Source organism: Eubalaena glacialis, chromosome 7 (genome assembly GCF_028564815.1).
Source record: "Eubalaena glacialis isolate mEubGla1 chromosome 7, mEubGla1.1.hap2.+ XY, whole genome shotgun sequence".
Classification (NCBI taxonomy): Eukaryota; Metazoa; Chordata; class Mammalia; order Artiodactyla; family Balaenidae; genus Eubalaena; species Eubalaena glacialis.
In genome coordinates this window covers 73,501,918-73,525,693 of record NC_083722.1, presented here as the reverse complement: position 1 = coordinate 73,525,693, position 23,776 = coordinate 73,501,918, and the positions used below count along the sequence as shown (strand labels likewise).

General features: G+C 44.9%; 1 protein-coding gene across 3 annotated transcripts in view; it reads left to right on the top strand.

Moving 5' to 3' along the window:
* The first annotated feature begins 720 nt into the window (after positions 1-720).
* The window catches only part of IP6K2 (inositol hexakisphosphate kinase 2), a 29,561-nt gene continuing 6,505 nt past the window's right edge, over positions 721-23,776 (top strand). The window contains exons 1-2 of one of the 3 annotated variants that reach the window (XM_061196737.1): positions 721-829; positions 21,723-22,050. In XM_061196737.1, coding sequence (XP_061052720.1) covers positions 21,849-22,050 — 202 coding nt within the window. In that variant the 5' untranslated portion in view covers positions 721-829; positions 21,723-21,848. Of the gene's footprint in view, positions 912-21,641; positions 22,051-23,776 lie in introns of those variants that run through there. The other 2 variants (XM_061196739.1, XM_061196740.1) reach the window with 2 other exon arrangements.

Genomic DNA, 23,776 nt, shown 5'->3' with positions numbered 1-23,776 from the left:
AGAGAACAGGTAGGAGGCTCTACCCACTCTCAGTAGCATCCTCATCCTCCCTTGCTTTTGCCAGCCACAATGATATTAACTCAGGTGGGAGACCTTCTGGCTAACACAGGGTCCAGGACAAACGAGCTTCAGACAAGCTCTGTAGTGTGGAGCTTGGTGGAACCTGGGTTGGACACTGGGTCACGCACCAGTCCACAAAGGACTATACAGCCACTCCTCTGTTCACCCCTCTATATCTAGTCATTTGTCCATCCATCTACATCCAGTCATCTGTCCACCTGTGCATACAACCGCCCTTTATCCACCGTCTACAGCCACTCTTTTGTCCATCTTTCTGTCCAGCCACATCCAGTCCTCTGTCCATCCATCTGCTAGGGTGACCAACTTCCCAGATTGCTGCAGACTGTCTCAGTGTTAATATTGAAAGTCCTGCATCCTAGGAAACCGCTGGGACCCAGGAAAAATGGTACAGTTGGCTGACCCATCTGTACCCCTGGCATCCCGTATTGCACCCCTGGGCTCGAAGCCCACCTGTCCACCCAACCTGACCTCCTTGGCCACTCTCTCCCAGGGAGGCAGACAAGACTCCACCCCTCTCGCTAACCCCGCCCCATGCACCGCCCCTTCCGGAAGCCGCTACAACGAATCCAGGCGCCCTAGCAACAGCGCTTTTTGGGCCGCCCAGTCCGCGAGCTGGGCTCCCGGTGCGAGCCAATAGTGAGGGGCTCCGGGAGTGAGGCGCGGGGGGCGGGGCTCGCCGCAGCGGCCGCCATCTTCGTGGGAGAGAAACAATAGGACGGAATCTCCGCGGGACCGGCTGAGGTAGCAGGTAACGCCCGCTCTGCTCGGCCTGCCGCTCTGCCGCCCCAGGGGCTTTGGAGGAGAGTTTCTCCGGGTCGTCGGGGAGCGAGGTCTCTGGTCATTAGGGGTGTCCCCGGGTTTTTTGGGAGGGGCTCTCCCGCGATGATGGGAGTAGGAGAGATCTCTCAGGGTCCTTGTGGGGCCAGATTTCCCCGGGTCATTTGAGAGAGGCATTATTTCTTCAGGTTATTGGGGAGAGACGATTTCCCCTGGTTTTGACGGGCAGGATCTTCCCTGGTCATTGTGGGGGGGGGGTCTCCCGGATATTTTGGTGGTGCGGGATCTCCCCCTGTCATTGAAGTCTCCAGTCATTGGGGAGGGCAAGATCTCCCGTGTCATTGAGGGGGTCTCCCCAGGACATTGGCGTCCATGATCCCCCGGGTTATTGACGGGGGTCTCCTTGAGTCTTTGGCTGGAGAAGTCAGCCCAACGCCTCAGGTACGGTTACCTGCGGCCGGCAGATGTGCAGCCATTTTGAGTGTTGAATGTTAGTTGGGCTTGTCAGCTGGTGTCTGGTGGGGGAATCTGCACACCTAACCTTCTTATCCCAAAAAGTCCTAAAATGGATCCGGGGACATCTTCTTAATAGTGATCAGCTTCACCATGGATGGAGCTTTCATTTCGTTCACGTTGGATTACAGACAGTTTTTTGTCTTTTGCGTCCTAATGATTTGTTTCATTTTTGGCTTTTATTCAGTTTCATATATTAAAGCCGAATTGCAGAAAAATGAGTCCAAATGTTGTGAAAAGAAAATGTAAAAACCAGTAAAATCTAGTGCTCTTAAATACCGGGGAAATAAAACCAGTCACTGATTGGAATGAAACATTTTGGTAACAAAATGTACATAGAACAAGAATAAGATAAAATCATCTGAAAAAATAGTTTTAAGTACTGAAACTTCTAAAAAGTGGTAACAGAAATGTTGCAGATCACAAGTTTTATGATACTTTGTATAAAGCGCCATGATTACAGTAGTTTTGATGAATTCTAGTATTTAATTATTTGCTGTATTTGCATTTTTAGCAGGGTAACATTTTAAGTGAACTAAAATGCTTATTTACCTAGGTTGCTGCTGTGGAGTTTGTGTAATTGCATCCTGTAATCTGGTGTTAAGTATTTAACGAGAAGTTTCAGGGCAGTATTGTTATTGTTTTAACTTCAACCACTACCAGAATTAGAAACTGAGCAAAATGAATACTTTATCATATTGATGTGATAGGCCAGTGGATCCCTTAGTAACTTTTTCTGGAGGCAAAAGTCAGTTGAATGGTTAACTGTTACTCCAGTTGGTTGACCTGCTTTGTGACTTTAGACTAGAATTCTCAGGAATTGTTAGAAATAAGGTGGATGAGAGCTAGGACTGGAGTTGATACAATTGTAAAAACCAGTTTAGCAAATGTAATAGACTTCTTTTTGTTTCAAGGCTTCGCAGGTGACAGACAAGTACATGGTATACCAGCCCCATATCTGTCTGAGCAGTGGAATGTGTGAGGAAGGCACAACTACTGACTGATGAACCTTAACCAGTCTTCTTTGCAGAGGGGTGCGAGGGGTGCCAGAGCCTTCCGTAAGGGAGATATCACCCGTATCTAGGCAACAGGGATGAGCCTCCCTGAGGCCAGCTTGCTGAGGTGAAAAATTTCCATTGTTTGGTTCATAAAGAGGATGCACTGGGGAAGAATTTTTCCTTTAAGTGATGTTGTTTTACCTAGTGGGGTAATCACCTTAGACAAATTGAACACATTTTTGTGTAGTAGATGATTGCTTTCATGTGATTACATTTTAAAGCATGTTTTTGTTTTTTAAATAAATTATATTTTTGCCTATTTGCATACCACGTAATAAAAGTAACAAGTAGTACTAGTGTTTTGTAATACATTCTGGTAGCAAGGAAGGGGCCTTTTCCCCCAAAATTGAATTTAGCGTTTACCTCAGAATTTGAACGAAAAGAGTTTCCTAAAATGATGGATACTTGGTTTGGGTTTGTCAACCATCCATCCATCACCAGCTTCTGCAGTTACCAACTCCTAGCCAATCTTGTTTCATTTACACTCTGCCTTCCTCCCCTCCACTTTAAAAAAAAAAAAAAAAGAAAAGAAAAGCTGACTGTTTTAGGAAACCTATCCCCAAAGTGTATATTATCCAAAAGTATTTCATTGTGTATCTCTAAGACAAGGAGCTACCCATGGTTTTTACACCATTATTATGCCTAAAATACAATGATAATTCCTTAATTTTTTTTTTTCCAAATATTCAGTCATGGTCAAATGTCCCTGATTGTCTCATTATTTTTTTATAGTTGGTTTGTTCAAACTGGGATCCAGATAAAGTCTGCATATGGCATTTGATTGAAGTGTCTCTTTTGTCTCTTAAATTTATATATGCTTACTCTGTTTTGTAATTTATCTGTTCGAACAACTGTCATTTATCCTGTAGGGGTTCCCATATGCTGGCTTTTGCTGATCACACCCTGTGCTTGAGACCTTTTGACTCTGGTGGCTGGGTTTGAAGGAGTCACACCTGTATATCTTTTCAGTGAAGAAGTTGTGTTGGAACTGCCAAGGCTCATTCAAAAGTGAGCCCCAAACCATGAACTCTGAGGGCTGTCAGGGACCTATAGGGCCACACAGTGCAAGAGCCTCCTCCTCTCTCTGTGTCATGTGGTCCAGATTTTCCATGTGGAACAGAGAGGAGATTCTTACCCTTGGCCTCCAGGAGGATGAAGATGTTTTGCTCCTTGTCTCCTTACAGACCTCCTTCTCTCACACTGACGTTGCACCCTCTGCTCACAGGCTGTTCACAATTATGGGGGCCTCGACCCAGTGCTCTTCTTTCTTTGCACATTACTCTTGGGGTGCCTTCTGCCGTCCCTTTGTAGGTAATTCCCAAATCTGTTTTCAAGTTAAGTTCACTCAAGCTTCACTCCCACTGCTTCCAGCTGTCTGCTGTACATTTCTTCTTGATTGCTTGATCATCCCTTATATTTAAGTGTCTGCAGCTCAACTCACTATCTTCTCAGCTGCTTCTGACTTCATGAACAAAACATCCTTGTTCTGACTTGTTGTGAAGACTCAGTATCTGACTCATCCCTCTAATTTGATTCCCTGAATCAGGGATTCTGAAGATAGGGTCCGTAGTTGCCCGCTCCACAAATTGTATGCAGAGTTCAGTGAGGGTGTGAATTTTCAGGAGAGTCCCACAGTTGTCTCAGATTCTCTAGGGGGTCTGTTGCTCCCTCAAGGGTTAAGGACAGTGTGCTACACCTCGCCATCTACCAAGTCCTGCTTCTTTACCTTCTCCCCCTCCTTCCTTGATTCTTCTGTGTAGGCTGGGCAGGGCAGCTGGCTCTGTGGGTGCATTGGAGAAGACAGGAGACCCTGTGCCCTGCCATGTATGCCACTGAGTAGGGGAGGTTACATTAAAGAGGTCTGAGACAGGTGTCTGGAGATAGCAGTCCTGATGTCTTGGTGGCCCTAGAACCTGAGGGTTGTCAGGACGTTTTCCCGCCACCCCCTGCCCAGCAGTTGAAGGCAGAGCCTCTCTGAAGCCAGGTTTTTCCTTGTCTCTCTGCCTGGTTATTTTTCCTAACATGAAATGTCGCCACCATACTCCAGAATCCAGTGGCTCACATACTTTATAGGTTGGGTCAGAGTGAAACAGTGGGTGCGATCTTTTAAAATCTATGCTCCCAGCAATTCTACTTCTAGGACTTTTTCGTACAAAAATACTTCACAGGTGTGCAAAGACAGATACAAGGATGCTCACTGCATTATTATGGTAAGAAAAAAGTTGGAAATAGTGTCAGTAGAGAAGTCGATAAATACATTATGATTTTGTGTGACTATTATGCAGCCTTTAAAAGGACTCATATATAGACAGAGATAGCAAGATGTCTAAGTCATATAGTTTAGTTGGGGGGGAAATGGCAAAACAGAGGACAACTATTGAATGATTCTACTTATATGGGAAACTGGAGTACTCAAATTTGTAGAGACAGCAAGTTGAATGGTGGTTACCAGGGGCTGGGGGGTAGGGAGAGTGGGGATTTATTATTTAATGTGTATAGCTGCAGTTTGAGATGATGAAAAAGTTCTGGAGATAGTGGTGATTATTGCACAACAGTGTGGATGTGCTTCATGCCACAGAACTGTACACCCCAAAATATTTAAAATGGTAAATTTTATATTGTGAGTATTTTATCACTGTTTTTTTAAAGTTAGGTGAGAAAAATAAAGCTGATTTTACTTGGGAAAAAAAAGGCAAAACAACACATATAGCCCGATCCTATTTGTGGAAAGAATAGAAAAATGCACTGAAGAAAATCTACAGGATAAAGAGACCCCAAACTAATAATGGTGGTCATTTTATCACACTTGTAACCAGTTTAAAAATGTCTTTTTTAAGAGCTAAGCAGGATGTCCCTTGGTACTCCATTCCTCTACCTGTTGCGGAAGCCCCGTTTCTTCATCCACCTCACACAAGTGCAGGCTTAACATGCCCTCATCCACTTATACTGTCAAGTCCACCCTCTGGCCTCCATCTTCCATTGGACTTTTTGTAGGAACTGGAATGGTGGACAGAGGACAGCTCACGTTTGAGGAGTGCATTGCATGTAAGCCAGGCAGTAGGCTAGATTTTTTAATCTTGTTCCCACCTTATGGCACCTACGTAAAACTACCATGACTGGTTTACAGATGAAGGTAGGCACCAAGAATAGGTAAAACACCATTTATACCCAAGTATAAGGCAGGCCTCAATTTGTCAGGGAGACTTTATTTTATTTTATTTTTTAATTTATTACTTATTTTACTTATTTTTGGCTGTGTCGGGTCTTAGTTGCGGCACGTGGGATCTTTCCTTGCGGCGCGCGGGCTTCTCTCTAGTTGTGGCGCGCAAGCTCCAGTGTGCGTGGGCTCTGTAGTTGTGGCGCGCGGGTTCCAGAGCGCGTGGGCTCTGTAGTTTGCAGCACGCAGGCTCTAGTTGAGGGGTGCGAGCTCAGTAGTTGTGGTGCGTGAGCTCAGTAGTTGTGGTGCGCAGGCTTAGTTGCCCCGCAGCATGTGGGATCTTAGTTCCCTGACCAGGGATCAAACCCGGGTCCCCTGCATTGCAAGGCGGATTCTTTACCACTGGACCACCAGGTAAGTCCCCTGTGAGAGAGATTTTAAAATAATTTTGTGGTACAACTCAAGTGTATAAACTTACAGAGAGGTACTTGAAAGTTGGATTTCTTGTAATATTTGTTATTTTAATTTTCACATACATATTTAGTTATCTAGAATAATGTATTCCTTTAGAAGTTATGCTTTTTACCCACATAGTTCATGAAGTAGTTCTGCTCCAACTTGCTTGCTTGCATCTTTGCCATTCCCGTAGCCACTTTTGGAGGTGCTTTCCTCTTAAACACTCCTTCTCCCCTCTCAGTGTTGGAGATGTGACATTGTCGCTGGAACCTTTACCCCAAGCTGGTTGTGACCTCTGCAGTGCGACCCTTTTAATGTGTTGATTTTTTAAAATGACAGCTTTATTGAGATATAGTTCACATATCATATAATTCCTCCCAAAGAAATCCTGTATCCCTCATTCCCATTGTAGCCCCCCTCCCCACTGGCCCGTCGGTCTTCCTGAAAGTCCTCTCACCCTGACATGTTTGAAAGGACACTACTGCACTGTGTTACACTTCAGGACTGGAGAGAGAAAGCAAGTCGGTGCTGCCCAGCTGGTCCTATTGTCAGTTGTGGTGGTATGTTCCAAAGGTAGTTGCTTTGTGACCAGGGAGGCTGTAGCACTTTATCATTTTGCCATTTTCCACATGGGAGATTGGAGGTTTAGGACTTTGACTTACTCAGCTTACAAGAATTTGTTGGCCCTGACCATGCCTCACATACTGCTCAGGTGTACCTTGGGTTCATTTTTTGTTTGTTTGCAGATATTTTCTCCAATCTCTTTGGAGAAATTTTCATTAATAGTGTTCTCTTCCAATTGAAGTTATGCTAATTCACTCTTATAAGTAAGGATTAAGCTATGGAAAACAAGTAGTAACATCTCTCCCCAGCATTATTGGTATATGACGGCCAAAAGTTAATATTCTAGTGACAAGAAAGAGTTTTTGTTCTGTTTGTTTGTTTTTTTGGCCGCGGCGTGTGGAACTTCCCCATCTAGGGATCGAACCCATGCCCCCTGCATTGGAAGCACACAGTCTTAACCACTGGACCACCAGGGAAATCCAAGAGTTTTTGTTCTTTATGCCAACAAGATGCCCCTTGGTTAAGACTGAAATGGTTGGGAGTATGATAACTTCTAAATGTGGTATCCAGGTCAGAACAGGTAGCAAAATAAGCACCTGGTAACAACAGAAAAGTCATGCCTTGATTTGATTTTGTGCTAGTGAAATGTAGCTGTTGTAGAAGTGATGTGGTCAACACCTACAGCACCCACCCACAAAAAGTAAAAATGATAGCAGCTACGGCTGCCTTGCCTAACACCCTCACTGTGCTACGTCTTTTACCTGTGTTCTTTTCATTCCTGGCCACTCTGCAAGGTGGTCAGAAGTCTCATCCCACTCTGGACGGAAGGATTTCAGGCTTTGGGTTTTCTTGAAACCTTTCTGACTTGGAGACAGAGCTCCAGTACCTGCTTTCACGAGCCCCTTTGGGCAACTGGAGTCAGCCTGGGCCTCTTCTGCTTGCTCTCTGTCGTGGCAAATTCACAAAGCTTTCTTTGCACTGCTGGATTTTTTTTAACTCGTCTTGTGAATGTATTTAACTAAAACTCATAATTGATCAAATGGGAGATCATTTAGTATTACCTGTATTCTCCGTGTATCCATCTGTTTACCTTACTTGAGACAAATACTTGTTGTAGAAACTGAGTGGCCAATCCCAAGCCTAAGGAAGAGTAGAACTTTTCTTTTAATGGAATAAGATGTGTTAGAGACCAGGAAGCAGAACACTTGGCTCTAGTGTTATTTCTGCATGTAGTTTTCAAGAATATGCCCGCTTGGTACCTGAACTGGATCCCAAAGGCAAACCCCCCGAGCCACATCAGTCTGTCTTAACCCCACCACAGCCCCTTGCCTTGAGCCTTGTTCATCTTTAAGATGGGCTGCTCCAGGGCCACAGGGCTTTGCTATCCACGGCTGCACACTCAGAAATGAGGTGACCCCATGGGCTGGGTGTGCTTGTCATACTCTCTTGGGGAATGCAGAAATCTTGAATCGCCCTGCAATGTTTGTTTTATAGGAGTAATAGACTGTTTTTGTTTTACAAGTATAAAACTAACATTGGATATGCATTTTTACTAAAACCTTCCCACCTTCTCATCTGTCCCAGTCTCTGATTGAGATCCCAGGTCATGTCTGTACAAATTCAGTGTTTTTGCTGAGGCTGCAGCAACATTTGTCTTGGGATTAACCTAAGTCCAAGCCTGCCGGCTTTCACTTTGATACCCATTTGCTTAATGTGCTTTAAACTTGGTATATGTGGACTGTGCCTTACTCCTCCTTCCCCTCTCATGAGCGAGAGTTCACAGTTCAGCTTCTTTTACAGGGTGCCCGTGGAGGTGTGTGGACCCCGTATCTGTTGGCTCTAGTGCTAAACATAATCATACTGTTTCCTTGAGAGATTGCCCGAGTAAGCAACAAAGGAAGAAGAGAGATGGATGAAGTATACTTGGCCAAAGAATGTATGTTTTTATGAGCTTGAGCAACCTGACAGGAAAAACATACACCAATAACTGTTAAAGCACTTACTTGCACATTGCCAAGATTACTGTCTACCTAAGTTAGGTTTTTTTTTCTTTTAAATTTATTTTATTTATTTTTATTTTTGGCTGCATTGGGTCTTTGTTGCTGCGCGCAGGCTTTCTCTAGTTGCGGCGAGCGGGGGCTACTCTTCCTTGTGCGCCAGCTTCTCATTGCGGTGGCTTCTCTTGCTGCGGAGCACAGGCTCTAGGCGCGCGGGCTTCCGTAGTTGTGGCTCACAGGCTCTAGAGCGCAGGCTCAGTAGTTGTGGTGCACGGGCTTAGTTGCTCCACGGCATGTGGGATCTTCCCAGACCAGGGCTCGAACCCATGTCCCCTGCATTGGCAGGCGGATTCTTAACCACTGCACCACCAGGGAAGCCCAGTTAGTTGGTTCTTGTTGAACATTTTCAGTTTTTCTTCTGTTATGAATAGAGGTTTTACATATAAGGCAGTGAAAGTTGTCCTTTCACGAACAGTGTCTATTCTCCAAGGTGAGTGCCTCTAGAGAGACAGCTGAGGTGCTTGCCAACCCCCTGCTGAAGGTGTGGGTTTTTCTTGCTCTGTGTCCTTATCGGAGCATGAGAACACACATAACTCTCCCTTAGGTTCTTTGAGATCCCCCTGCCCTTTGTAGAACCTGTGCTAGGTTTTATGGGTGGCTTGGGATGCTGCACCTACATGCTGCAGAGGTGCCAGCTGCCACCTGACAGACTCTGGGCCCTGAAAAACTGATGGATGTGGCCAACACATCTGGGGCAGATGAGGGCTGGGAAAGGAAGGAACAGGCTACCCCTCTCCCGGGAATGATTTATCTCGCTCTCAAAGAGTGTTTTTACTTTGAAAATACCTTAGGCTCTTTGTATAGAGCCAAAGAAAGGGAATAGTGGTAAAATATCAAAAGTGGAAGTGCCCCGTTGGCCTTCCCTCCCAATCCTCACGTCTGTTGACTGACTGAAGTCATTGCCCTTCTCACAAGCTGGGTGATTCCAAAGGAGTCAGTGTGTAATTTGCTTCAGAACTATGGGTGCAGTTGAACTTGATTTCCCTAAAGAAGTTTTTAATATTTTGCTGTGCCTTATTTTGGAAAGAAGTCTCAGGACTCATAGAAGATGATTGACAAATGGTCATGTGTTAAGATATAGTGCTATGACCTATGCGGTGTCAGGAATTTTCCCACTCCCATATCTCGTTCTTTTCCTGGCTGGTCATGGAGGAGCACTGACTGTACTTAGAGTAGTTGGGTGATCAAAGCTGCCATGTTGATGCTGTTAGCCTGGGATGCTTAGCAGACCCTTGAGGGGAGTATTTACCTGAGTGAGGTGTTGTGAGGACCCAGAGGAAGTTGTGCCCTCTGGGCACAGGATCTGGTGTAGCGCAGGTCACACGTGTCCCTCCACCAGCAGGTACAGCCCTCATTGTGCTGGCCTGGGTGGGTCGGGGCTGCCTGGGTTCTGTGGCTGGCCATGAGGACTGAATCATTTTTGGCACCACTAGTTTCAGAGGATGAGTTCATGTGTCATCTGGTTTGGGAACTGGCTGAGAAATGAGCAGGGGTAAACATTGACCACAGGCAGGGAGCATATAATCTTGCCTGAAGTTAATGGACTGTTACTTAACTGGCACATGAGAGAACCATGACTAAGGTAGGAAAGTCCCCCATAGATCGAGACCTCAGAACAATTTTGGCCATAGTCTTCAAGGGTCACTTCTGCATGTTCCTGTTGTGTATGTTTCCCACATGGTGGTGGGAGTTGTAGTCTGCATCAAGGAGGAGGAGACTGGAGATGGAAAATTGCCCTTGAAGAGGGGAAACAGGCTTTTTAAGGAGGACTGATAATTCTTGGTGTGTGTATGGAATACATTTAGGTATTTATAAGTAAATTTGATATTCTGATAAAGGGGACATGTGACACCTTAGAATCAATAATTTAGATTTTCTTGAAGGAGTAGTGCTCCAGTTTTAGCTAGAAAAACTTTTTAAATTACTAAAACTCTGTAATTCAAGCATTGTAACTGAGGAACATATTTCTAGGTAGGCTGAAAGCTCCTTCTCCCTGTCCCCCTCCATATTGGGACCCTCTAGTCTTTCATTCCAGAAATCTGGTCTGATGAGGCAAAGAGATGGGGCAGTGTGATCATGCTGCTGGTTCGACAGAGAAGCCTCTGAGAGGCTGCTGTTTCCCTTATGGAAAAGCTTGTCCGGATTTTTGGAACAGAATCTGCTGTTTCATTTGTCCCTCAGAATTGGTGGAAGGATCTGCATTGTTGTAACTTTTCGTGAAATACTTCCACTTACAACTTGCAACTTGTAGTTTCTCCTTTATTAAAACTAGAATAAAGGGACTTCCCTGTGGTCCTGTGGCTAAGATTCCATGCTCCCAGTATAGGGGGCCCGGGTTCCATCCCTGGTCAGGGAGCTAGATCCCACACGCCTCAACTAAGAGTTTGCATGCTGCAACTAAAAAAGATCCCACATGCCGCAAGGAAGAGCCTGCACGCGGCAATGAAGATCCCATCCTGCGTGCTGCAACTAAGATCTGGCGCAGCCAAATAAATTAAAAAAAAAAAAAAAAAAAAAACAAGAATAAAATGCTGATGAGGGGGGAAATGAACACCTGGTGTTGGACCCCAGGCATTTGTGTCAAGTTAATACAGGGCTTCTGTGTCTTGTCTCTCTGGCCCTGCTGCATTCTTTGGTGGAGCCAGCGCCTGCTATGACATGGGGGTGACCCTTCCAGCCTTCTTAGCAGTGACTCTTTCATCTCAAAGTACCTGTCATTTTCCATGATGAGGCCTAGGTGATCTGGTGCCTCAGTGCACCCATCTGTAGTGGGAGTGATCTTAGTATCTACTCCAGAAGGCTGTCATAGGAGGGAGGGAGTTACAGAACAGACTAACAGCTTGGTAAACGGTAACTCTTTTCTCTGACATGGTTGTATCCCATTGTCACTGAAGATTGAGTTGGTCACTTCCTCCTCTGCACTTTCAGCACCTTGTACACATTTTAGGGACAGGATGTGTTGGGGTTATTATCCTCCCTTGTTTACATGTGGTCGGTCTCCCAGGGTCTCCATCAATGGAGTGGAGCTCTGAGCATGCAGTGTGGGTTGCATCAGGGTTTTTTGGCGGATGAGTTTAAAACCTTCAAGAGCTGAGCAGCCATCTGGGTTTCTTATTTCAGTTGTAGTGAATTATTTTTCCCCCTAATATTTTCACTCCCAATTATAAAGGTAACAAACACATGCTCTGAGTTCGAGAAAATTTCAAGAAGTTAGGAACATTCAGAAAACTGAAGAGATGGGAATAACAATCTTACCACTTAGTACTGGGCAGATCCAGCTTTTGTGGTGGCTGAAGTTTATATAGTGTAACAAATATATATAATTGATTTATATAAATATATAATTATAAGTACCGTCTTTAAACAAAAGAATTTACAATTGTGAAAACAATAAGGTAAGAAAGTGAACTTATCTACAAAACAGAAATAGAGTTACAGATGTAGAAAACAAACTTATGGTTACCAGGGGTAAGGGGAGGGGAGCGATAAATTGGGAGATTGGGATTGACATATATATACTTCTATATATAAAATAAATATATAAATATAAAATATATATTGGGAGATTGGGATTGACATATATATGCTTCTATATATAAAATAAATAAATAAATAAATAAATAACTAATAAAGACCTACTGTATAGCACAGGGAATATAGCACAATACTCTGTAATGGTCTATATGGGAAAAGAATCTAAAAAAAGAGTGAATATATGTGTATGTATAACTGATTCACTTTGCTGTACACCTGAAACTAACACAACATTGTAAATCAACTATAGTCCAATAAAAATTAAAAAAAAAAAAAGGGCTTCCCTGGTGGCTCAGTGGTTGAGAATCTGCCTGCCAATGCAGGGGACACGGGTTCGAGCCCTGGTCTGGAAAGATCCCACATGCCGCGGAGCAACTAGGCCCGTGAGCCACAACTACTGAGCCTGCGCATCTGGAGCTTGTGCTCCGCAACAAGAGAGGCCGCGATAGTGAGAGGCCCGCGCACCGCGATGAAGAGTGACCCCCGCTTGCCGCAACTAGAGAAAGCCCTCGCACAGAAACGAAGACCCAACACAGCCAAAAATAAATGAATAAATAAATAAATAATAAAAATAAAGGAATTCCTTTAAAAAAAAATTTAGGGCTTCCCTGGTGGCGCAGTGGCTGAGAATCTGCCTGCCAATGCAGGGGACACGGGTTCGAGCCCTGGTCTGGGAAGATCCCACATGCCACGGAGCAGCTAGGCCCGTGAGCCACAACTACTGAGCCTGCGCGTCTGGAGCCTGTGCCCCGCAACGACAGGCCGCGACAGTGAAAGGCCTGCGCACCGCGATGAAGAGTGGCCCCCGCTTGCCGCAACTAGAGAAAGCCCTCGCACAGAAACGAAGACCCAACACAGCCAAAAATAAATAAATTAATTAATTAAATTTAAAAAAAAAATTTTTTAAAAACCCCCAATAATGTAAGAAAGTAAATGTTTGGATTGAAAAAAGAAAACACAAAAAGTTACACATTTCAAAAATCAATAGTACAATATTTTTTCCCTACATTTCTGAGCAGCATATTGACTGCCTCATTCTATGACAGCAGTGTCATAATTTTTCTATAAAAATGGCACATAGGGACTTCCCTGGCGGTCCAGTGGTTAGGACTCTGCGCTTCCATTGCAAGGGCACAGATTCGATCCCGGGTCAGGGAACTAATATCCCGCATGCCGCACATCGCAGCCAAAAAATTTAAAAATAAAATAAATAATAAAATAAAAAGGTCACATAGTCACTACTCTAGGGTGGTTAATTGTCATTTGCTTTCCATAAATTTATTTCATTTGTTAGCTGTCATTTAAATTTATTGTAGGATAACACCTGTTACAATTTTTAAAATTTATTTTTTAAAAAATATTTATTTATTTATTTGTCTGTATCAGGTCTTAGTTGCGGCATGCGGGATCTTAGTTACCCAACCAGGGATTGAACCCCCATCCCCTGCACTGGAAGGCAGATTCTTTTTTTTTTTTTTTTTTTTTTTAATTAATTAATTAATTTGGCTGCGTTGGGTCTTCATTGCTGCGTGGGCTTTCTCGTTGTGGCGAGCGGGGGCTACTCTTCATTGTGGTACGTGGGTTTCTCATTCTCTTGTTGTGGAGCACAGGCTCTAGGCACACGGGCTCAGTAGTTGTGGCTCCTGGGCTGTAGAGTGCAGGCTCAGTAGTTGTGGCGCACGGGTTTCATTGCTCTGCGGCATGTGGGATCTTCGCGGACCAGGGCTCAAACCGATGTCCCCTGCACTGGCAGGCGGATTCTTAACCACTGCGCCACGAGGGAAGTCCTGGAAGGTGGATTCTTAATCACTGGACCACCAGGGAAGTCCCATCTGCTTTCTATTATTGACAACTTAGAACAGATTCTTTCCGCCTCACAATTCATCATATGTCATGTAAATTTTTAGGGTTGTCATCAAATTTGGGAAACGTTTGTCAAATTTTTTTCATATATCAGCTGTGAGACTTCAAGACATTCAACATTTTTTATCCAGTGACTCCAGGGCCTTGGGAGGTGGTGGGCAGCCATGACCCCTGTGAGTAGCTGGTATTTTTGTTTTTAGGGTTTTTCGGTGTGTAGTAAAATGAACATAACATAAAATGTACCATTTTAACCACTTCTAAGTGTACAGTTTAGTGGCAAAGCTGGAACTTTTTGCCAGTCTTTTCCTCTGTAAGTCTTATGACATAGTTCAGCTAATATCATAGATTATACAATTTTGTATCTTCCTTTTTTTTTTTTTTGGCTGCCCCAAATGGTTTGCAGGATCTTAGTTCCCTGACCAGGGATCCAACCTGGGCCCCGGCAGTAAAAGCATGGAGTCCTAACCACTGGACCACTAGGGAATTCCCTGTATCTTGCTTATTTTAAATGAAGAGCATATCAGATTGTTTTAAAAATATAAAAGTGATAAACAATGTTTTATAGTATCCTAATAGTCCATCATACACTTTCGTATTGCTGGATGTGGAGGTGAGTGCGTTCATGTTGGGGTATAAGAGATGTCCTGCCAGGACCTGATTTTTATGGAGCAGCGGTGGGAGTTTTCCTGGGGTTGGTGGTAGTTTGATGCCATATACCCATGACCCAAATGGGTCAGTCTGGTCAGCCACCTTCCTTGGTGCCTCCCACAAGGCAAACATTAACAGCTTTCTTCTTCCTTCCTGGCTTTATTTTGCTAAATCTCCTTTTGGTTTATTCATTTTGTCACCAGGGATTGTGCCTTATCTGCTGCCCAGCTTTTCTAGAAGTCCAGGTCATGGAGGGAATAATTTTTTGCCTGCACTGTCTTGCAGAGACACCTTGTTTGAAGCTGGATGGCAGACCCACCAGCATTGCTGAAAAGGCCTTCAGCAAATACTCAGCACCAACCCCATGGCCTTTCTTTGCTTTGCCTGCAAAAGATGGGGATAATTATCTTTCAGTGATAACTTAGCAACCTGAAAGCCTTGGGTCTTTGGGATGTCAACTCAATACTAACACAGAATTTCTGAATGCTAACTAGTATATTTGTTTTAAACTATGATAGGATTTTAATCTTCTCGTATCCACATTTTAAAAGTTTATTCTTCAGTGACCATTCTTCTGCCTGATTTTCTACAAGAGAGAATTTTCCAAGAGGTTGGTTGTCATTAGATTAAGAGTTTAGGCTTTGTTTACATGAAATGTTTCCACACCAGCAGGAACCAGATGAGTATTCAGGTGCAGGGTCCTTCATTTATACTCCCCAGTTAGTGCAGACTTAATAAGGTGGGAGATTATAAATGCAAAATTAATACCCAGCCGATGCTCAGAATGCATTTTGTAAAGTGTGTGGCGTGCCGCTTTTTAACGATTGTACTCCCTGTGCGGTTGGTGTGGGTTTGGATGATTGCAGTGGGTGCCTTTTGAGTTCTCTGTTGATCTGTGTGCAGCAGGTATTCATGACGCAGTAGTGATTTGAGGCACATCCTGTGGAGTGCTTACTCGGTGCTGGTGCTCTTCTGGGCTCTGGAGATTCAGCAGTAAACAGAGCAGTCCAAAATGTCTGACTTTATGGACTTTATTTTCTGGTGGGGCAGAGTGGAGGAGACAGAAAATAAACAGGACAAATAAAACATATAGTATGTTAGGTGGTGATAAGTGCTGAGGAGAAAATAAAGCACGGTTGTGGAAGGAATGTGGATGGGGAGATATGGCACTTTTAGATGGGGTGGCTAAGGAAGACTTCATTAAAGAGGTGATATTTGCATAAAGAGCTGAAGGAGGTACGAGAGTGAGCCAGGGAGTTATCTGGGGAAAAGTGCACCAAGCAGAGGGAATGGCAAGGACAGAGACCCTGAGGTAGGTATGTACCAAGCATGTTTGAGAAATAACAAGAAAGCCAGTATAATTGGAGAGGATTTGCTGTTGATTTTTCTTTTGTCATGGGTGTTTTACTGAAAGGCTTATTGGACCGTTATGCTTCTGTTCTGCCCATTTGTGTGTAAAGTATGCTTTTGCTTTGGCTTTACAAGAATTAAAAAAGATAACTGGAACTTCCCTTGTGGCGCAGTGGTTAAGAATCTGCCTGCCAATGCAGGGGACACGGGTTCGAGCCCTGGTCCGGGAAGATCCCACATGCCGCGGAGCAACTAAGCCCTCAGGCCACAACTGCTGAGTCCGCGTGCCACAACTACTGAAGCCTGCGTGCCTAGAGCCCGTGCTCTGCAACAATAGAAGCCACCGCAATGAGAAGCCCGCACACCACAACGCAGAGTAGCCCCCGCTCACCACAAGTAGAGAAAACCCGCGTGCAGGAATGAAGACCCAACACAGCCAAAAATAAATAAATTAAATTTATTAAAAAAAAACTATTTAACAGCTAATATGATCTTTTAATTACAGTCTTTTCTGATTATTAAAATAATTTGTACTTATGAAAGTTTTGTAAATTAGAAAAGAAAAAATTCAAGCTGTTTATTGAAATATAATTTATATACAATAAGATTCATTGATTTTATTTATTTATTTATTTTAATTAATTTATTTGTTTTTTATTTCTGGCTGTGTTGCGTCGTCATTGCTGTGCGCGGGCTTTCTCTAGTTGTGAGCGGGGGTTACTCTTCGTTGCGGTGCGCAGTCTTCTCATTGTCGTGGCTTCTCTTGTTGTGGAGCATGGGCTCCAGGCGTGCAGGCTTCAGTAGTTGTGGCACGTGGGCTCAGTAGTTGTGGCTTGCGGGCTCTAGAGCACAGGCTCAGTAGTTGTGGCACACGGACTTAGTTGCTCTGCGACATGTGGGATCTTCCCAGGCCAGGGCTCAAACCCGTGTCCCTTGCATTGGCAGGCGGCTTCTTAACCACTGCGCTACCAGGGAAGCCCCAAGATTCATTGATTTTTAAGTCTATGATTTGATGAGTTTTGACAGATTTATGCAGCCATGTAATCACTGTTCCAGTCACAGCATAGAACATCTTCATTACCCCTAAAAGTTCTCTTGGACCTCTTTGCAGTCAGTCCTATTCCCCTACCTCTGCCCCCTGGCAACTGCTTATCTACTTTCTGCTATTACAGTTTTGCTTTTTCTTGAATGTCGTAAAAATGGAATCACACAGTATATAGTCTTTTGTGATTGGCTTTTTTCAGTTAACATAATGCTTTTGTGATTAATCTTTGTTGTTGCATATATCAATACATTCCTTTTATTGCTGAATAATATTCCATTATATGGATACACCACAGTTTGTTTATTCATTCACCCATTTGATGGACATTTGGGTTGTTCCCACCTTTTGGCTATTGTGAATAGTGCTGCTGTGAACATTCGTGTACAAGTCTTTATGTGGACATTCATTTTCATTTCTTTTAGGTAAATACCTATGAGTAGGATTACTGGGTCATATAATAAGTATATGTCTAACTTAATAAGAAACTGCCAAACTGTTTTCCAAGGTGGCTGTACTTCTTTTATTCCTACCAGCAACGTTTGAGAATTCCAGTGACTGACCCTGGTGGTATAGTCATGGGTTGTGTGTGGATGTGTGCAGATGTGGGCAGTGGCTCTGGGCTCATGGAGAGGAGGTGCAGATGGTGAAGGTTATTCTTCCACCATTGGGCTAGTGTGCTTCACACCATCTCCTGTGACTGCCCAACCCTGGGGCTTTTCTTGAGGCGGAGTAAGTGGCCCCAGTAGATCGCATTTGTAGCCTCATTAACCACATTCTAGATGTGTGAGCTAAGGGCCCAGGGGTTTTCATGAGTCATAGTTGTTTTATTTGCAATATTTTATAAGTTAAGACTATTAAGGCATTGTTTCCAGCAGATCCTTAAACTAATTTGATAGATTTAGGGAGATGGGCTGTGGGGGAAATCAACGTCCTGTCCTAGGATGACTCATGTTCTGTGTTTCTTACCTATCGATAGTTTCATGGACAAACGTGAGGCAATGTGGAAAGCTAAAATAGATGCTAAATCTGAAGCCAGTGTTTTATGGTTATTCCCTATCTCACTAGATTCAGGGTCCACACATCACATGGACTTCTCAGTAACCATTAATATTCTAGGATTCCTGGGAAACTGGGCCTTAGACCTCAGATGTTTAAAAACCTTTAAGAGATCCAACTGCTCAAACCACATGTGGAACAGAAAAAGAGTAGCAGTGAAACAGAGCAGGTGCTTTGGGCATTTTTCTTTCTTCTGACCAGGCTGAAGCCACTAGAGAAGAAGCTGATCTGGGGTGTAATCCTTGGGAAGTTGATCCTTCATTTTCCCACAGGGTTAGGGTCCGTAAGGGACCCTAGAACAAAAGCTCCATTTCTTTGTCTGAAGCCCCAAATGTAAGAAGTATGTTGTATAGAGAAGCCATAGTTATCTTCATATTGAGAGATTGAACATAATTGAAATCAAAGAATCACAAAACAGGACTTACCTTATTATGTGCAATGCAATGATTTTTACTGTTTTTTTCCTATTTGATTAAAACAAACTGCTGATTACCACTCACTAATTTGATTATACTACCCACAGAGTAGAGATCTACCCCAGGCCTCTCCTCCTCATTTTACAGGCCAGAAAACTGGAACCCAAAGGGAGCAGGGACTTGGAATCTTCCTCCAAGCAATTGAATGGCAGAACTGGGACTAGAATCTGACTCCACCTCACTACAGGATCAATTTTCTCCCTAATTCTACCATTTAGGAGTTTCCTCTGTCATCAGGCTTGGCACAGGCGAGAAAGGGCCTTATTTTCCTTGCCTCTCTACCTAAGATGATGATTCTTCCACAGGCAATGTCCTGTGGACTGCCAGAGTTGGGTGCTGGCGGGAGGGTTGGCAAGGTTCTGTATCAAAGTTCCAGCAGCTAATGAACACATGGGAGACCTGGGAGAAGGAGGTATAGATCCTCACTGGGCTTTTCAGCCTCCAGCCACACCCACGAACCATGCTCCAGAGAGCTGCCATGAAGGACCAGTTTTTGTTTTGGATTTTTCGCTGGAGGTGGGGAATGGGTAAGAGAGATGCCTGGAGAGAGATTTTTTTCCTACTTAATTGAATACATTTAAGGAATCTTGAACAGAATTGGAAAGGGATTGCATTGGTGTCGGCATTGCTGTAGTAACAAAAGGAGTTTTACACGTTTATGAAAGGTTTGAATTGTGTTTCTAAAGCCTGGCCCATGGGGAGCATCTTGTGCTTTAACGGTTTCATAATTATGGTACCTGGTTCTTGCTTGGGTACTGGCAGACCGATCATGAGTCAGTAGCTTTCCTTTTGTGTTGCTCTTACTCAAGAGGTCTTTTTCACTACTGAAAAACTGGTGTGAACTGGTCTCTATAAACCTAAAGGGCTTGCGTGGCCAAGCATCTCAGAGCTCCACCTTCCGGAGAGAGCCTGGAATGGCTGGAAGGTACTCATCCTTCGAGCTGATTGCCTGTGTTGTGTCTTGGGACTCCTCACAGCACGTGCCCTCCTGAGGGCTTCTGTAATGAGAAGGTAGTGCCAGGTGAGAAATCAGAACCTTTGGTATTCTGCTCTTTGCATATAGGAAAGCTTATTGATTCCTAATCCTTGAGTCCAATGGGCACCCACTGTCGGTTCTCTCTGAAAGGAAGAGATTAACACCAGCTAAACTCTTTATTTATTTATTTTTAAAATTACTTAATTTATTTTTTGGCTGCGTTGGGTCTTTGTTGCTACGCGTGGGCTTTCTCTAGTTGCTGTGAGTGGGGGCTACTCTTCGTTGTAGTGATGGGCTTCTCATTGCGGTGGCTTCTCTTGTGGTGGAGCACAGGCTCTAGAGCGTGCGGGCTTCAGTAGTTGCGGTGCATGGGCTCAGTAGATGTGGCTCTCAGGCCCTAGAGTGCAGGCTCAGTAGTTGTGGAGCACGGGCTTAGTTGCTCCATGGCATGTGGGATCTTCCCAGACCAGGGCTCGAACCCCTGTCCCCTGCATTGGCAGGTAGATTCTTTACCACTGCGCCACCGGTGAAGTCCCTAAACTCTTTAAAAGAGGCTGCTTTATAAACAGAAAATATAAATACATGGTGAAAGCACTGTCACAGGACAAGGTAAATGTCCCATATACTTTTAAGTGCTATACCAAGGCAGATGTGCCAGAGACCTTGGGCCCCAGAGGCAGCCGTGTGGGGGCATCCAACAGATTGAGGTTCATTTGGAAACTGTGGCTTCTTGTCCCTAGCCCTGGATGAGTTTCCTCAGCTCCCAGAATCAGCTTCATTGTTTCCAATAGGGAGAGAGGTGTCTACCTCATAGAAAGTATCCCGAGGACCATATGAAGTAAGTTCCTACAGTGAGCCTAGCATAGACTGGGGTGCTTTACCCACCTTAGAGGACAGTGGGCAAATCTCCAACCAACCCATTCTCACCACCACCATCTCAGTTGGAGTCATGGGAGTTGGGGAGTTCCCAGTAAGAAACCTGTACAGATACTGAAATGTAGCCCAAGCCCCGTTAGTAGTGCTAGTAGCAACTGTGTAGTCTGTAAATTATAGACAGAAAACAGAATGAGGTTGACATACCCTGAAACGGTCCACAGGCGCATAGAGGTGTGCTTTGCTGAGATCCAATGTGCTTGGGGATCTGAAGTCAGGTCTAAGTTCCTGGATCTCAGTGAATGAGACCCCTGAGTGCCCCAAGAATGCAACTTTGGTTTAAAGGTGTGCCCCAGCTTTTGGAGATGGGGATAGAACGGATAAAAATAGTTGGTGACCTAGAATACTGTGTCTCTTTTTAAAAGGAGTTAGCCAGCCTCGATCAGTTGTTTTTCGATACAGACGTTAATCATTAAAGCTAGGCCCAAGCTCCACTGCTAATAAGGTTAATGGGGCTTGTCTTTGGCCCTGAGCAGGGCAGTGTGCGCACCCTGGGGGAGTAAATCTTACTAGATGGTGCATAAGTAGGTTTTCCCTTTAAATGCATTTTATAAAAACATAATTAACAACCAAGAGTGAACCCTAATGTAAACTATGGTGCTGTATCAGTATAGATTCATCATCATATGTAACAAGTGTACCACTCTGATGGGGGATATTGATAATGGAGGAGGCTATCCATGCATATGCGGGGCAGATGGGAAATCTCAGTATTTTCTCAATTTTGCCGTGAACCTAAAACTGCTCTAAAAAAATAAAGTCTATTAAAATATATTTATATAATTAACGGAGGGACTTGGATGTCAATTTCTGTAAGTTTAACAATTTTATTAGAAAATGGTAAGATTTAATCAGAATATGAGGTTTGAAATTGTGATTTTACCTAAAATCACAATTTCGTCGTCGTGGCTTCGCGGTAGTGGCTTTCTAACGCCTGGTGGGGTGATTGGGGCTGTTTAAGGGTCCCGCAACCAGTCCCTGCCAGTCGGCTTGGACCCGCGGGGGAGAGCTCTGGTTGCTTGTTTCTGTGGGAGGAGGCGGGGCCGAAGTGGGCGGTGTGGGCGGGACCCCGCGGGAGCTCAGGCTGTTTTTGTCTTTCTGCTGGAAGAGGAGGGCTAGCACCTCTAAGGCGGTTCCTGTCCCTTTCCAACTCCGTTGTCACTCTTTGCTTCCGGCAGAGCGTCCTGGCCCACACAACCGAGGAGCTGAGGCCAGACAGACGGACGCACGGACAGACGACAGAGGACGCGCTGACCGCTGGACCCCGCTGCCTCCCCCTTCTCCCTGCTGCCTGCACCTGGAGGATGAGCCCAGCCTTCAGGGCCATGGACGTGGAGCCCCGCGCCAAGGGCATCCTGCTGGAGCCCTTTGTCCACCAGGTCGGGGGGCACTCGTGCGTGCTCCGCTTCAACGAGACGACCCTGTGCAAGCCCCTGGTCCCGAGGGAGCACCAGTTCTACGAGACCCTCCCTGCGGAGATGCGCAAATTCACTCCCCAGTACAAAGGTGAGCCCCCAGCTGCTGTAGGGGTCGCCAGCGCCTGGCAAGGACATGCAAGGCGTCGCGGCCAAGGAAGGCCCAGGCAGCCATCCCCGGAGCCCTCACCCCTCCCACTCACTCTGTTTTCTCCCTCCTCCTTCTCCTCTTGGCCCTCCGCCCAGCACCTCACACCCTCAGTTTTCAAGTCCCGGTAAGATTGCTCAATTCTGTTTTGTTTTGTGGGTTTGTTTTGAGTTTATTTTTGGTGGAAGTGTAGTTGTGTTTTATGTTCAGGTGTCTCTTTATCTCGGTAACCCATAGTCCCCCATGAGGAGACATCCGGGGAAGACTTTGGGAGGATTTTACCCAGAATACTTGCCGCCTGCTTTTTGTCCTCCAGGAAACCAGAAGCCCTGTTGATTAGGTAGGCTGGGAGCAGAGTTGAGTCAGATGGAATGCAGGAGTGGGAGGCTTGTGCTGATTAGCTGAAGCCCTTTGCTATTACGGAATGTCCCCGAAATGGCTATATTACGGCAACCCTTTGATTCACATATGGTGACTCTTTCTTCCTTTTTATAATGCATTTTGGGGGGGGGGGCAATCAGCAGCCAACAGCATGGTGTGGTCTTTCCTGGGGAGGGCGGAGATCCTTTGTAAATCAGGAAGAATCCATTAAGGAAATTAATTTTAAAGTTGCATTGCCTGGTTATGCAGAAGACTCTTGAACAACTTGGGTTCTTCTGGAACTGTTGAAACATGCTCTTTGAAGACAATGTACTGGGCGTCTCTCTTTGTACTCTGAATATGCATGTGTGTTGCGGTTGGGGTGGGGGAGTTGGGGGCCCTCACTTGGTCCTTCTCTGTTGTTTTTTCCAGGACAAAGCCAAAGGCCCCTTGTTAGCTGGCTGCCCCTGCCCCCATTTTTTCCCTGGTTCTTTTCCCATGGCCACAGGAAAATGTGGTCCCCTGAATTCCCCACCCCGGCTCCTCTGCGCCCAGAGCCAGGTACCACCTCAGAAGTGTCGTCTCTCTGAGCACGCATTCCCCTGCAGCAAGGACTGAGCAAATTGAGTGATCCCAGGCCACAGAGGCCTGGGAGGAAAGGTGTTCAGCCAGTCGGCTGTAAGGCACTCGTCGGCACCTGCTGAAACACTCCCACCTGACAGCCCCCTCCTCAAAGACTGTCTAATTACACATGGCAGGTTCTAGAGACTCGGGGAGAGCTGCTTTCAAGGCCACTACGCGTCTGTGCTCCCAGCCCAACCCTATTTGCCTTGTGTTCATTTTGTTCTTTTGTGACATGAGACTGCAAAGACCAATAAAGCAATATATTCAAGAAGGGCAAAAGGCTTGGGGTGCCCAGTGGGGGGGCGCTGCAAGAAGCCTTTGCTAGGGTGTCTTTTGTGCTGTGTGGTTTGTTTTGTTTGCTCCTTTATTTTGTTTTGCTTGCCCAGTCTTCCCTTACCGTTGGATGCTTCTTACCGCTCAGGCAAATCTCTGTTCAGGCTCTGCTTTAAAGCAAGCCTCAAGGCTGTTGGAGTTACTGTTTAGGGCCTTAAAAATTCCCACAAGATATAAAGAGCAAATGTTTTTACGTCTCTCTTAGGATTAGAAGAATTACATAAAAATTAATAAACATTTTCAATGATGGAAAAATGTGTCTTGTAATTCTTTGGCTCTTGCCTTGTTGAGTGCATCAGAGAGGAAGACTCTCGGCCATGTTTGCTCCCTAATTGCTTGTCTTGTATGGTGT